This window comes from Plasmodium coatneyi, chromosome 12 (genome assembly GCF_001680005.1).
Source record: "Plasmodium coatneyi strain Hackeri chromosome 12, complete sequence".
NCBI classification, from domain to species: Eukaryota; Apicomplexa; class Aconoidasida; order Haemosporida; family Plasmodiidae; genus Plasmodium; species Plasmodium coatneyi.
Genome location: NC_033567.1, coordinates 4227707 through 4243435, shown reverse-complemented (window position 1 = coordinate 4243435; position 15729 = coordinate 4227707). Strand labels below are relative to the sequence as shown.

General features: G+C 40.7%; 3 protein-coding genes across 3 annotated transcripts; all 3 read right to left on the bottom strand.

The window, feature by feature from the left end:
- Positions 1-1096: 1096 nt before the first annotated feature.
- PCOAH_00046140 (Uncharacterized protein) lies at positions 1097-6430 on the bottom strand (the record flags this gene model as incomplete). Its single annotated transcript, XM_020061398.1, has 3 exons — positions 1097-5597; positions 5769-5994; positions 6181-6430. The coding sequence occupies 3 exons, from the start codon at positions 6428-6430 to the stop codon at positions 1097-1099; spliced, it is 4977 nt and encodes a 1658-aa protein (XP_019916688.1).
- A 1493-nt stretch (positions 6431-7923) lies between these two features.
- Positions 7924-9573, bottom strand: PCOAH_00046130 (Uncharacterized protein; the record flags this gene model as incomplete). The annotated part of the gene is made up of 1 exon (XM_020061397.1): positions 7924-9573. One exon carries the CDS (start codon positions 9571-9573, stop codon positions 7924-7926), a length of 1650 nt encoding a protein of 549 aa, XP_019916256.1.
- A 4186-nt stretch (positions 9574-13759) lies between these two features.
- PCOAH_00046120 (Uncharacterized protein) lies at positions 13760-15085 on the bottom strand (the record flags this gene model as incomplete). Its single annotated transcript, XM_020061396.1, has 1 exon — positions 13760-15085. The coding sequence occupies one exon, from the start codon at positions 15083-15085 to the stop codon at positions 13760-13762; it is 1326 nt and encodes a 441-aa protein (XP_019916129.1).
- Between the last annotated feature and the right edge of the window lie 644 nt (positions 15086-15729).

Genomic DNA, 15729 nt, shown 5'->3' with positions numbered 1-15729 from the left:
GCGGGTGGGGAAAAAAGGTCCTTATCACCATGCGAAGGTTCGCTTCATGGGAATATAAATTAAAAACGTAAAAAAGATGAGGACGTGGTTGGTTAGGATGCCAGGGATATAGCGTGACAACGTTGGTGAAGCCCAAAATTAACGGAAAAAATATATAACACCACAAACACTTGTTTATACGTGAGGGGTATATGAGCGGTTGGCTCCTCAGAGACATGCCGTTGGGGGACGAACACAATTGGAACGAAGTCCACAACATGGTGTTCTCATTTCCCACGTGAAAGAAGGTGAACCAAAAAAAAGAAACAAAAAAAATGGAACAAAACAATGGAACGAAAAAAATGGAACGAAAAAAATGGAACGAAAAAATGAAACAAAAAAATGAAACAAAAAAATGTAAGACGAAAAGGTTAATTTTCCACGGGTAAGAAACGCCCGCTTCAAGGGAGGAGTGTAATCCTCTCGGGTCACTTGGTAAAAAATTTGTTGTAGGCGTCGATCCAAATTTTATACTGCGCAGTTTGTAAAAGGGGGAGAGGGGGTAACATAAAAGACGCTGATATGTGCATACTACTTTTGCTTTATCTGTACACGAACGTTACAAGTGTATGTTATATCGACACAAGGAAAGCTCTACCGATGCATACGCAGAGGAGTATTATTCTGTTTTTTTTTTATTCCTTGTACCTCTATGGATTGTCGATTATCCTCCGAATTGCCTGAAAAGTTCCTTTCATGCGTTCCACTAAAAAGAAAAAAAAAAAAAATTTTTTTTTTTAAAATACTCACCTCATTCCCCATTTGTTAATGAGATAAAATAGGACGAACAAAACAGTAACAAAAAAGTTTTATGGGCTTTCCATTTTCCGCCCTACGTCCAAATGTTTTGCAAAATTTCGCTCTTCTTATTTTCAATATTCCTATAAAACAGGGGTGTCTGTGAAAAGGGGGAAATTTTTCATATAGGTGTGTATACTGAAATGGGGAAGGGAAATCTTAAGGTAAAATTTGGCTTCATAATCCTGGGCGGGAGTTCTCATCTGTTTGCACTTGTGGGTAACTCTGCACTCCCCCTCGATCGGTTCGCCTTTCCCGTTCAACGCTGACAGATCATTGTGCCTACCTGGATGAGCTTCAAAAAAAGCACCGAAAAGACCGGGTTGTAAAAGGACAGAGAGTAAAACAGCTTTATAAAATAATCAATGGCATTGTTATGAAACAGCTTGTTAATTAAGTTCATTTTGTTTATATCAATTAGTGTGTGAGCGTAGAGGTAAAACTTCCACAGGTTCTTCACTTTCCTATTTTTAAAATCTTCAAAGTAGTAATGCAACTCCTTTAGGATAACATTTTGCAAAAAGGGCAGACTCTTCATCGTGCTAATGTGCAGCATTCTGTTCAGCACCATGTGGTACAGATACTCATATAGATACATGTATTTTATGTAAATATTTATCAGCTTCTTTTTTTTTAAAAAATGCAAAGTTCGGGAACACACTTTTAAAATATAAGGCAGACACTTGTTCATGGTGCTGACGCCGTTGCAATTGTTTAACGTACTCACTATCTCGTTCGATATTTCGCAAAACAGGTTAATTGAGGGAGGTGTACTTTTTTTCGTATCGCTCACTTTCGCTCCGATTGGCGGATTTGTTGCATTATCCACGTCGACTTGGCTAAGAGGGTTAAATGATTCACCGGCAGCTCCATCGTCACCACACACCTCCCTCAGGTAAGCGCATATAGACGTTATGTTATTATTTATTAAGAATTGGTTTCCACTTTTTGCGCCGTTCATATCATTTATTTGGCTTATTAGACTTTTTCTCAAACTTTCAAACGTGTTTTTTTCCCTCCCTACCACAGGCATGTTGTTCATACTGCTTGCATCCGACACGCTAGTTTGGTCTTCACTCCATTCGTTCGCGCGTCTGTCTTTCTCACACATGGTTGTATATTCATTGCTAATAGGAAGGGGTAACCTGCTATTGATCACTTCCCTTTCTGCGTCTCTTTTGGTTATCCCCCAATTGGCATAACTACTAATACCGTTTGAGGAGGTGCACATATTACTGCCCACCCTATCTACTTTACCAGTTTCGTCACTCCACATGCTGCTGTTGCTTAACAGTTCACTGGATGTGTGTAATTTTTTATGTTCCTCTACCCTTCTTATCCCATTTGCAACGTCTGCATTGGAGTTACCCTCCCTCGGTGGAGCATTACCGAAGGGTACGCTTCGTAAATTTTTCTTTTCCATATAAAAAAATTCATGAATGATCGAGAAAAAATTTTTTATTTTCATATAATTTACTTGGGGAATATTCAACAAAGCTGATAAGAGCAATATGCTGTTTTTTTCCTTCACAGATTTCAAGTTTTCAAATTTTGTATCTTCTTCGAAAAAATCAAAAAAGGACAGGAAGGTGTCTTGTTCGTTATTCGAAATTACTATATATTTTAAAATGCTCATTAGGGGTATCTTCAAATAGCTATCCTTACAATTGTCCACCAGCAGTTTATACTTTTTTTTGCTTTTCATTTCGCTGATGGTATGTCCAACATGGCTGGCGTGCTCTTCCTTCGGTTCTTGTGTACTCCGCACGCTGTAGAAATATAACTTGAAATAGTCCTTCTCGCTTCTTTCTTCCTCATGCGCCAAGTACGTGTTGTTGTCACTGCAGGTTTTGAACTGGAGCACGTGCGCTTTTCCCTTGCGCCCTCCGTGGGGGTAACGCGTGTAGCGCTGGATGTAAGTTTCCTCCTCGCCGTCTCCGAGGGATTCTTCGTCATCTGCTCCATATTCGTCGCTTTCGTCATTTTCAACTTGTTCTTCGCTTTCTTCGTCTTCACCCTGTCCGTCGCTTTCGTCCTCTTCGACCTCATCCCCCTCACCATATTCGTACTCCCTGTACCTGGTATATGCACGCTCTTGTTCCTTCCGCTTCCCCTCCTCGCTCGATTCCCCACTGTGCACTTCACTTTCGTCGTACCGCTCCAGATGACCTTGGTATTCACCCACATTGTCGTAATGCCCGTTTCCGTTTGTGGTAAATTGCTCCCCATATTCAACGCTGCTATTGTACTCTTCACGGGGAATTCCGTACTCCCGTGGGTAACCCGGGCCTGGTTCTTCTGTCGGTGAACCCTGCTCGGTCTGGTCAACCTCTTCGCTGAGCATTGTCTCGTCTATTTCCTCACTGGGCTCTGTCCCTTCCATCTCCTCACTGGTCGCTGTCACTTCTATCTCCTCAGTGGGTGTTGCCCCTTCTATTTCCTCACTTGGCTCTGTTCCATCGAGTTCTTCACTGGACATTGTTCCCTCGAGTTCTTCACTTGGCGCTGTCCCTTCAAGCTCTTCACTCTGTTCGGTCATTTCTACCCCTTCACTCACATTACTACTTCCAGTCTCTACACCCTCCTCAATACTGCCGACATCATCGCTCCGCACACTACTGCCAACCGTTTCTACCCCCTCACTACTTCCATCCTCGTCGACCTCTTTCGAATATTCACTTGTCCTGCTTCCTTCATATTCTCCATAATCATCGCCGGTTAGACTAGCCTCATTTCCTTCTTCGTGCAATACCCCCTCCGATGATTCGGGTGATAGTTCAGGTGATAGTTCAGGTGATAGTTCAGCTGATAATTCATCTGATCTCCCCGATAGGCTCTCCCTCTTCTCATCCCAAGAAACCCAAGAGTCACTTTCAACATCCCCCGTTCTGGAAGTCTCCCCAGGGAAGTTCCCACAGGACTGAGTGCCTTCCCCCAGCAAGCTCTGTCTCAAGTGAGAATATTGGCTGCACCTTTTCTTCCTCTCCTTGTACTCCACCTTATCCAGCGCATACTTAATTAAAGAAAAAAAATTGTTGTAAACGCCAAAGTAAAAAAGGGAGGTCCAAAAGAGCATGCAATTTTTATAGGGAACCACTTCCAAGTTATTTCGGTAGAAGTAAAAACAAATACCTTTAATGATGCAGAACTTTAATAGGATGTTACTAAAAAGAAGAGAGTACTCACATAAATCTTCCACGTTTTTTATGCTCAGACTATTTTTGACCATTTTAACTACTTCTTGTGTCTTAACTTGGTCCGAAAAATTTAATATGCCATCCCTAATGAGGTGGTTAATAAACTCGATAACAGGAAAATAGGGGTCTACTTTCACCATCTCTTCATCTTTTATGTTATATTTTTCTTTATACTGCAGACATAGGAGCAGCCTTAAATGGCTATAAAACATTCCATCGAAAGGTAGAAGCGTTTTCTTGGGATAATTTTCACTGCAATTCGTTTTGTACTTGATTTTATGTGCACCTTTTTCTTTCTGCCATTTTTTTTTGCCGTCCATCCCATCTCCGTCTTCTCCATCGTTGCTGCTGCTACTACTGTGGCTACTGCGATTGTTGTTTGTGATGACATGGATATTCCCTTCTGTGTTCTCCTTATTGACGCCACTGGGGGGCATAATGCCATCCTCGTCCTCCCCAACTGTGGAAGTATCCCCCGCCTCGTTGTACATTTTTCCACTACTCGGGTTAGACCCATTTGGAAAAAACTTATCCTTTTTAAAATTGTGTATGTTGATTTTTATCCTTTTCGCGTCTTTCCCTCCTAGGTCTATCGGCCAGCTCCTCTTCATATCGTTCTTAAATTGGGTGCCTGCCTCCATGGTGCTTGTGAAAAAGCTCCCTTCATCCTTCTCACAGTTCTTCCAAGGGATCGTCCCCCCTCCTTTGGGAGTATTATCTTCACCCTCTCCTACCTGAACCAACTTCCTCTTCTTCAAATAATGAAAAGAGGTGCTATAGTGGCTATACCCAGTGAGAGATATAACATACGGCTTCGTCCCATCGGAGTTAGTTACCTCTTGCCCTTTTACATTTTCCTCCTTATGCATAATTTTGTCAAAACAAGAGTGCAGATTATTCAGCTTGTCTCCAAAATGGTTACCAGACAAGTGGGGGTGATAAAATGGATCCAAATTTACGTAACTAAAGTTATCCCAATTTTCTTTGTACCCACCTCTTAAATTTCTTTCATCGACAAATTCGCTCCTTTCGTATGGAACAGGAGTGGAATTTGCTTTAGATTCTATTTTGCTATCTTCAGCATCACTTCTACATTCTATACCCCCACCGGGGGGAGAAGTACCGTTACTTACTGAACCACAATCTGAGGCAAAACTTTCTTTTTCACATAGAATGACCTGGACCCATTTTAAACGCACAATGTGCACGCACAAATTATACAAAAAAAAATTTTCCTTTTCATTTCCTATCAACTCCACAAGTTTGCTAACCAAAGCAACTACTGTGTCATCGTGTCTGCTTTTTATTTTAATTCTTAAAATAATTTCTTCTATAATTGGTTCAACTTCTTCGTAGAACTTATCGGGACATAGAACCCATATCTTTCTCTTCACTTTGGTGGAGGCTATTTCGTAAAAATACTGAGCTGACGGGGTTTCCTCCACCAACGTTTTAAGAATCCCTATAGGTATGACGTCTATTTTGTCCAGAAGAATGGAAAACAGTGGCTGCATTTCCCGCACTTGGAACATGGGCATCATTTTCTTCGCCAATTTGGTCAGCCTGATTTTTGGGGTGGAAAGTTTCAATCGGGTGAGCGAGTGAAGATATATGAACTTAAGGTCGTACACATTTGCACCTACGCAATTATGAGGTGCAGATATTACAATTGGCATGGTGTGGTGGCCAATTTGGACGCGCTCTTTTTTTTCTCTCCCCTCTGCGGTGCGTTACCCCTTCTGCGAAGCCTCCGTCGAACTAAGCCTATTTGCAAACTTAGGGGATAGATAATTATCGAACACCGTTCTGTATGTTACATGCTTGGGAATGCTCAGAAACTTGAGGAAATCCACTAAACCGGAGAGGGTCTTATCCTGGAAGGACTGCCTCCTTTGCCACACCTTGCACGCGCTCAAAGCGGGGTAGCTGTTCTCCTCTTCATTTTTAACTTGGTAATTATCTATACGTGAAAAGGGAAGGGTAATAAATTAGCGTGTGCTCAGATTTTCCATGTGGCATACGTGGCAATCGCACTGCGTTCCTATTGGCCTCAAACTCGGCACTGACATGGGAAACTTTCCAATGCCTTAGACATTTTTTCGTTTATTCGTTCTTTCGCCCGTGAAGGAGTTATATTTTATTTCACGTCTTAATTTTTCTTCTATTTTTTGTGTCTCTTTCTTTTCATGTCTAATCGTTTCGCCTTTACATTCTATCCATCGAATCAACGCCTTGCGCCCAGCGGGGCCGCAATTCAGCCCATTGCTGATCTGTCCATTTTTTTCCCTAAAATTGGGGATTTCTCCTTTGTCAAAAATGTTAATAAAATTCAGCTCCTCCCTTCTTTTCCCCTGGACGCTTCTTCCGTTGGGTTGGAAGCTCCAGCCAGTACTCATAACTCGAAAAAGGAAGTAAACAAAAGGAAACAAAAATATGAAAAAGGAAACACAAGGTCGCAAAAAGAAGCAGAGAGAAACAGAAAACAAACGAACGGGTAAGAAAAAAATAAAGGACAAATAAAATAATCGTAAAAGAAGAAATGAAGGACAAATTCGATACAAGATAAAAAAAAAAACAAAAGCTGCCCCTGCTATTTAGTGAGAAGGTTAATGCAGAAGCGTCCAAGGATTTGTTAACCTATTTACACATTACATGCTCATGCTTTGCGCGTTTACACACTTTCGAATTAGAAAATACCGCCTTACAGACACTGGAGCAAAGAAGAAAAAAAAAAACGTACAGAGAAAAAAAAACAAACAATTGTGAATACACACCCCAAGTGTCTCTGACTTGCCTCATCGATGAACATACATACACATTAATGTGTATAAACCTCATGTGGTAATTTCCTATTTACCACCCGCGGCACTATTTTCCTGCTCACACATGGTGATATATATATATTTTTTTTCCCCCTCGGTTTTTCTCACTCTGCTTAATTATAATTCAACTTATTCAATCAACGCATGTTAATAATATTTTTTGACGACCTGTACAGGTCAACACATCCAACATTCAAATAAAACATTTTCCACATTTTACCCAAAAGGGAACATCGGGGGCGGCATATCTCTAACGTACGGATGCAACATTATTTTTAAGTCACATGTGCGTTGTTAATATGCGGTTAACACGACAAACGAAATGTTAATCTTTTTTTTTTTTCCCTCACGATTTGGGGAATGTTACTAAAAAGAGATACACTTTAAGGAACATTTGTCACACAGGGAAGTACTTCACAATTAGATTCCCGTGTGCTAATGGAAAATGCGTTAAAAGGCCAACACACTTTTGTCCACTAGATTTTTCCGCTTCTATCAGCATTGCAGCTCCTCTTTTATTTTCTCACATTTGATGAAGTGCAAAAATAAATGTGAAGGAAAAGTTTTAAAAAAATGTCATGGAATACGTGAAGAAAAAAAATGACGTGGTAAGAATAATTCGAATATAGCATTAATTATTGACACACTGTTGCTACTCTTCAGCGTTACCCTTTTTCCTTCCTGCATTATTATGAGTACATAGAGGGTTGGGCCTTACGGGGAAAAACTCCACCTTTTGCACATCCCCCCGGGGTTTCCTCTTTCACTGAAAATTTCAAATAAAGCAAACGTTGCAAAATTTGCACAACGCAGAGCATACAGCTTTCGCGGCATTTTAAGGAAAAACAACCGGACACACTTTTTGGTAAAATAATTGCACCCGATTTAAGTTCTTCTTTAAAGGGATGTCCACAAATTGGACTGGGTAGGAACAACAAAAATGGCGCAAGCATTACTTAAAAGTTTTTTTTTCAAAATACAAAAAAATTGGTGCTCTGGCAGGAGAAGGGAAACTGTTCGGGCAAGGTTGGAGACTTTTTATTTTAGTTCAAGCTGCGCCGCGAAAACTAGCTAACCATCACGAGGACTGACGTTAGGTACCTCGTCTCAGGCAACGACACGTGCACGGGGTGATCCGCGCTAATGCGGCCCTCACCTATTATGGTGCCTTCACACTTGGACCAATGTAGCGACCTCCGTATGCACAAGAGCAGCTCCTCATACCCAACTAATTTGTTACAACTAGAGACAAATACATACCCAGGCTTCTGCACAATTCGAAAAGATATGTACAAAAGTTTCTGGTAAATTTTTAACGCAGCAGGGAGTAAATAATTGTTACGTGCTAAAGCTGGGGGATCAACCAATATAACGTCGTATTTTTTTCTAAAAAATTCATCCCTATTAGATTTAATCAGTAAATTTTCTACATCCTCTACATCAGTGGTGTCTACTTTGCTCTTTCCATAGATGAATATATTTTCAACATCCGAAAGGAGCCTATCCCCGTCTTGAGTAGAGGGCGATACGCTTGCGTGGACGTTATTCTCTGAGCTGCTCAGGTGAGTGATATCCCCATTGGGGGGGTTATCCAACTGGCTACAATTAAGGTCACTGCATGGGCTGTTCTTTTCACATGACGATTTAGGAAATTCCGATTCGCTCCCTTCAAGAAGGTGGTCTCCGGTGTGTAGTTCTCCCTGGTCAATGTGACCGGAGGAGAACCCCACCTGGGCGTGCAGACAAACGTTGAGAAATTTCTTAACACAGGAATGCACAAAATTGGTCTTATCCATGACACCGTTGTAATGCGCCGCTTTAATCCCATGCTGAATAGCAGCGTAGGAAGAATCAACACAAGTCACTTCCTTAGCACCATAGTAAGCTAACGTAATTCCAAAGGAACCAACATAAGAAAATAAATCAAGTACCTTCCTATTCTTACAGTAGCTAATAAGCATTGCGCGGTTCAATCTTTGGTCGTAATACCATCCCGTCTTTTGACCTTTTAAAACATCCACAAAGAAGGTTAATCCATTTTCTCTCACTTCTATCGGTGCGTTGTATATACCTTTGTACACCTCCTTCTTTAGGGGCAGTTTTTCTAGCTTCCTTATTTTACTATCATTTTTTAAGATTATAATTTCTGGGTTCAGTACCTGCTCTATGCTTTTCAGGATAGAATGTAAGAGGATGTCCATGCCACTGGCATTTATTTGTACACATATTAGCTTGTCAAATTTGTCAATAATAACTCCAGGTAGAAAATCACTTTCTGCATTTACAACCCGAAAGAAATTATCGTTGGGGAATAACTCCAGCCTTTTTTTATACGCCTTTTCAATTCGAGACGTAAAAAATTCTTCATTTAAGCAGTCATTTACATTTGTACTTAACACCCTCGATGCGATAACAGAGTTTTTATTGTATATTCCTACCCCTAGTTTTTCGTCATATTCATTTTTTATAGTAACTATGCATGGACTGTACAGAGTTAATTCGTCTGCGTTTTTTACGTCTTTTGAGTATATCCATGGAAATCCGTTCAACACATTTTTCACGCATTTCTCAGTAACCACTAGTGAGGGTCTTTTGGTAGGGCTGTCCACATAGCTTACCTGACTGTGATAGTTGTTGAACCATTTGGGGAGGATTGCGCCGTTCTTCCTTCTTGCGAACGAGGAATAGAAACCTCTTGCAAGAAGAAGAGGCACCATATGTGGAGCAGGAGGCGTGCAGTTCCTACAGATGCGGATTGTGCCACGTTAATAAGGACACCTCAGAATGACCTCTTTAGAGACACACAATTAATCGCTCCCCTATTGGTGCACATTTGTGGCTACGTTCAAATGGCTTCTACGGGGACGTTTTGCAAATATTATCGCAAAGAGGTTACCTACAATACGGCGTATGACACTATTTTTTTCTGCTTCCCTTTCGCCCTTCCCCTGGGAAGAATATCACCTTCGGTATAGACTTCCAGATCGGCTGTTCGGCACATATTAATGACATGAACTGGATGGGAAAAGCTACCGCCAATCGGCGCTTTTTGCAAATACATTCATGTGTACACTGAGCAGTGTTGTAGATGTCGCGGATATTTGCCCATCACTCAGTTTTTTTTTTTTTTTTTTTTTTTTTTTTTTCAAAAATCGACTTGGTTATAAAGCAACGCAACGTTAGTGGCCTTAATGGGAAGTAAATAACGGGGGATTATTATGTAGCTTTTCATCTTCTTTATACCCCCTCTGCATTTTGTAAATATTGGCGGCGCTGAAATTTGCGCCTTCCACTTTGCCTTTTGCCCATGTTCACGTGCATAATTTAAACGAAATTTATTTTTATTATTTTTTTTTCCTTCCCAATTGAGGAAAAAATTGTTGGAATTAATGATGAAAAAATAATGCCATTAAATCAACATAGTCTGGGAAGAGAAAGAAGAAGAAAAACAAAAAAAAGTTAACATAAAAACATAAGGGAAAAGGCATTTGTTTCCAAAATATATCGTTTTTAAAATTTCCATTTTTTTGAAAAAATATATATTTTTTTCTTTTTGGACTGAGCAGCTGAGAGGCATTCACGCGAGCATATAAAACTCACGCAGTCTTCTCACATTTGCATAGTCCCCACACGTGCAGCACTCGTTTATGCAAACGTGTAAGTTCAAGTATACCGCTAATTCACATACATAGGTATAACCGCCAGTGGCTTAATTTTTTTCGTCACCCCGCACAAGGAATTAACTAGTCGCTTGTTCTCACGTAGGGACAGGATGCCTTCCCCTTTTAGCATTAAAAGAAGGCTAAGCCAGACGAACGTACATTAATACGCATGTGAGTAAGCCGGATATAAATCCACATATGTTCACTGGAAGGGTGTCTGGCTCACTTGTCCAAGTGGAAAATCCAAAAGGCGAACATTTCCTGCAACTCCAGCCTAAAAAAAACGTATTATATATCACGAAATGTACAACGGAATAGGACTGAAGACCCCAAGGGGGTCAGGGACCAATGGATACATCCAGACAAACATGGCGCATATTCGAAACGCCAGAAACACAGTCAGAGATTACGAAAAATTCAGAAACGAATTAAAAATGAATAGCATAGTGGACAAAAAACACACCTGTGATTATTCCATTATTGAACACTCAGAAAAAAGAAAAATAGAATTAAAGGTTTTAATGTATGAAGAAAAACTAAGAGAGGAGGGAAAGCAAAACATCCAAGATTTAGTCGACCAGTATAGGAATCAATTATATGAAGAATATTATGATGATAAAAAAAGGAAGGAGAGAACCGTCGGTGTGCATTCTAATAAGGATAGTACATGTGAGGAAAATACCCACATGCTTAATGATAGGAAAAAAAGGCAACTAGAGGATTTTCAGAGGGCCCTACGGATTCGAAGAGAAAATAGTCGCGATTGGGGGATGCAATTAAGGAGGGATGACGCCAAAGGGGGAACACCCTATGGGGCGAAAAGTGGCGAAAAAGGTCCAGAAGAAAATAACATAAACAAGCATCTGGGAAGGGAATCTAAAATAGATGCCAAAAAAATGAAAGAAAAGAAAAAGAGAGACAGTAAAAAACACAAACATAGGAGGAAAAAAAGGGAACTTTCTGACGACAGTGATGATACGTACCAGGGAGGAAGTAGCGAAGAGAGTGATGAAGAGGACGAAGAGGGTGGAAGCCCATCCAGAAGCGTCGAATCAAGTAGCGTTGCATCTAGTAGCGACGCAACCAGCAGTGATGATTATTCTGATGAAGACTCTAGTTCACCTTCTGAAGAATCAGACCATTCGGGAAGCTTCGAATCGTCTGAATATTCTGCAACTTCCAGTGATGACAGCTCCATACATAACGGAAAGCGTCGTAAGCCTCCTAAGAAGGAACGGCGAGATGGAAAGATAAAAAGGAGGAGCAGTTCTGAGGAGTCTTCTTACCCCAGAAGAAGAACGCATAAAACCAACAAAAGAAGAAAATCGAAAGATAGAAGGAAAAGTTCGGATGCGTCTAACTCATCCAGCGATGCATCCGATTCGGTCAATTCTAACAGTTCAGGTGATTCAAGCTACTCCTCGCCACGACGCCGATCCGACAACATAAAAAAGAAGCCCGTTGGAAAGGCAAAGGAACAAGAAAAAAAAAAAAGTGCTGCTGCGATGAGTAAGGATGAAGATCGCAAACGTGTGACTAGCAGGAAGGATCGAGATAAGAGAGGTGGGCACAGCGGAAGAATAGATGAATCCAATGAAGAAAGCAGTGGAAGTGAAAAACATGACAAACGTAAAAAGCGTTATCAACGTGATGATAGTGAAGAGCCAAATAAACGCTCCCCGAAGGGAAGCACAATGCGTCGGAGCGATGATGCCCAACTGAACGATCACAAATCTTCTAAAGCGCATAGAGAGAAGGATAAAAAGGAGAGTGATAAATACAGAAAAAGAAGTGCCAGTAGCAAAAGTAGTAGTCTCGGTGCACCAAGGAAGAAGAAAAGAAACGAAAGCGGAACTGATTTCCGTACGGACAATCATGAAAGGAAGAATAATAAAAAAAATGCAAGTCCCAATTTCGATTCTACTAATTGTGAGAACACACAATTTGAGAGCGAAAAATTGAACAAGCAACCCACCAATGAGGAAACGTTACAAATTATTAACAACATTAAAAAGTACTACAGTAAAAAAGGAGGAAACAACGATGAAGAATCTGAGGGAAGGAGTTCACCACAGAGACACTTGAGTGATAGTGATGCTAGTCCATCTGAACACAGGATAGAGAATCGAAAGAAAAACAACAAGAGGAGTGATTCCCTTGGCAAAAACAGCAGCGAGCGCAGCAGTAGCAATAGCAGTAATAGACGTAGACCCCCCAAACGCAGCCGTTCCAAAATTAAAGGTAGTCACAAAGAAAGAGAATCGCGAAGCTTAAGTTCACAAAATGAACACCGCAAAAAAACTCATAGCAAAGGAGAGGGAAGAACAAATGAAAAAAATAATGATAGAATTAAAAAACACACCGAGGATAATAAAGAAGGAAAACGTAGATACAAGGAAAAATCAGAAAATCATAAAAGTAGACCGAAAGGCGGAAAGGAACATAGGCAGTTCGGTGAAGAGGAAAAGGAAAGAGACGATAAAAAGGTAACCAGAAAAGGAACTCCAGAGAAGGAAGAAATGAACGAACAGGAAGAAAAACAAAGCAGCAAAGCGAAAAATGAGGAGGAAGCCAAGCGGGATGATAACAGTAACGCAAAAGAACGGAAAAGGAAATTTCTGTTTTTTTAAATCTACGAGAGGAGACCAACACAAGGGTCTCATTTGTGAAGTCGCCAGCTGAAAAGAAGGGCAGTAAATGCTACGAAAGCGTGTCATGCGTAAAACCTACACGTGTGTGTGCATATGTACATAGCCCCCCGTTCAGATGCTGACCTTTTTAAGGAGCAAGAACATCACAGTGATGTGCCAATATTTTTCTTTTTTTCCTATCCGATGGGAGTTGGATTGTATGAACTCGTATTTTCCTTAAATGACATTCTGTACATTTTTGTTTTATTGTATCGAATTGTGTTTTGTTGTACTATTTTATTATTTTTTTTTTTTTTTCGTTGTTCCATGGGAAACTAGGCACCGTACGTTGCCAATCGCTCCGCAGTTTAAAATTAAAAAGTCGTTATTGAAAAGGGGCACGCAACAAATGGCCAAGTGATGGAACCTACTTTTACATTGCCAAAATGTACATATTTGATGATGCAACCTGCGCAGGGGGATTCCCCGTGACGTGTACAAAAAGGCAGTAAAAAAAAAAAAAAAAAATGTAAAGGGGGGGGAAGATTTTATAACAGTGTTGTGGAGCAGACATGTAAGGTGCCACAATTACATCGAATCGGCCTCCCACTCTAATTGCGGCTCTTATTCTTAAACCACTGCAAGAAGCCCCCGAGCAAGCTGACGGTCTCAAACTGGGCCTTGTCCTGATGCAGGGAGGTAAGCAGTTGGTTGTAGTTTTTATCCAAATCGGGATTATCGTCGCTAGTATCTATCAATTTCGAATCCTGGAAGAATGCATCCCCCCCAACAGTGATGACCTTCCCTTTGGTGAAGTATTCAACCCACAGGTGATACAAGTACCTTAGCAACAGCGTCAATGTCCATGCAGCCGGTGCAACAATGAACAAAAACAAAGAAAGGGAAAACTTGTATGCATTTTTCCTTTCTAGTGCAAATATCTCATGGTAAAAGGGAGTAACATTTTTCCACAGGTGTAAATTTTTCTTTACATAATTGCAAAAATAATCTACACATATGGTATCACAAACGACTAAAATTTTGACCTCTTTTTTTTCCAGCCCTAATTCATACTCTGCATATAACTCTGTTTTTTTCATTTGATTTCTGAATGCGTTTATTTGGTCATACGTTGTTTCGTTAAAGAAGGAAAGAAGTCTCTCCTTAAGACTTTGTTTCTTTAAATTGCTAGTCTCGTACTTATTGCTACTTCTATTCTGATGGCTATCATTTGGGGGGACATAAAATTTGGACCTAAATACTTTCAGAAGAATTGCATGCAAATTGTAAATTAGGTAGAGAGCATTTTCTGCAATTAGAGCGTGGTAAAAATTGGGCGCATGATTCTCTAGGTTCAATTCTACGTCGTTTTTCTTATATGCATCACGATGGGAATGTACGTCTGAGTTGCCCGAAGCTGCCTTATCACTGTTGATGAGAAAGTAATAGAGGAGGGAAAATACTTCCTTGGGGTTACTAAAAATAGCCGTGCCGATACTAGCCAATTCGGTTAGCCTATCTCTACCCAGGCAGAAGTGAGGGACATTCAAAAGGAGACATTGTTGGACGAGAGAAACATACTGACCATTTACTTTCTTCATATTAGCATGAACAGAGTCTATCATTTTTCTCCTCACCAATTCAGCTCTGTTGAAAGATTTTAAAATTTTATCATAGTCTACATAACCTATTCCGAAAATTGCAAAATCGTAATTTGCCTTGGACATGTCTTTTATTATATTCATACTTTTCATTTCCAGTATTTCTGCGTTGTTTTTATTTCGTGGAACTAGGTCAAATACGTGTAGTGATATATTTGTTTCGTCCCATTTTAGGTTTATCTTTCTGTACTCTGTCCCTGGGCTGTCGCTGCTCTTCCACTTGCTACCAGCAGCGCTTACGCTGTGTTTGCATCTGCGCCCCGATATGCGCAGCATTTTGCTGCTCCAGCGGTGGTTACTCGGTGGGGGGGCGAAAAGCAGAACACAATACCACACTTCAGCTCATCCTGGTGTACCTATACAAAGCAGCCACACCCCAGACAACTTCTTCTTACAACTCTGAGCAGTTCAGCGAAGTGACACATCAGCACCCGTTTCACCTTTCCGTCTACGTCTGCTTCCCCCCACCCCCTTACATGCTAACATTCGCAAACCATTCATGACACATTGGGAAACAACCTCACCAGAGAAAGCTCGTCTTCCTAACTTGTATCGGCGTGCATATACCTATGTGAGCCTTCTTCAATATTAAAAGGCGCAAAGGGAGGGTGCCGTTTGGGGGTTACTCTTATATGCACATCCCACTGCGTCATTGAAAAAGAAGATAACTTTTAAATTTTCTACAAAAATTTGCATCCGGGTGTACGTAACTTTAGCGTGTTTATTCTATCCAAACGTTTGCCTGCCCAGTCGGAAAAAAAAAAGCTGGAGAGGGCACCACAATATGATCACATCTGCAATTTTTCTTTTTTTTTTTTGCTACATATTTGAACTTTCAGATGTGGGCAATTTTTCCAGTAAGCAGCTCCATGCTCAGCATTCTGAAGGAACCCCGTTCATTTCTCTTTTCGCGACAGGGA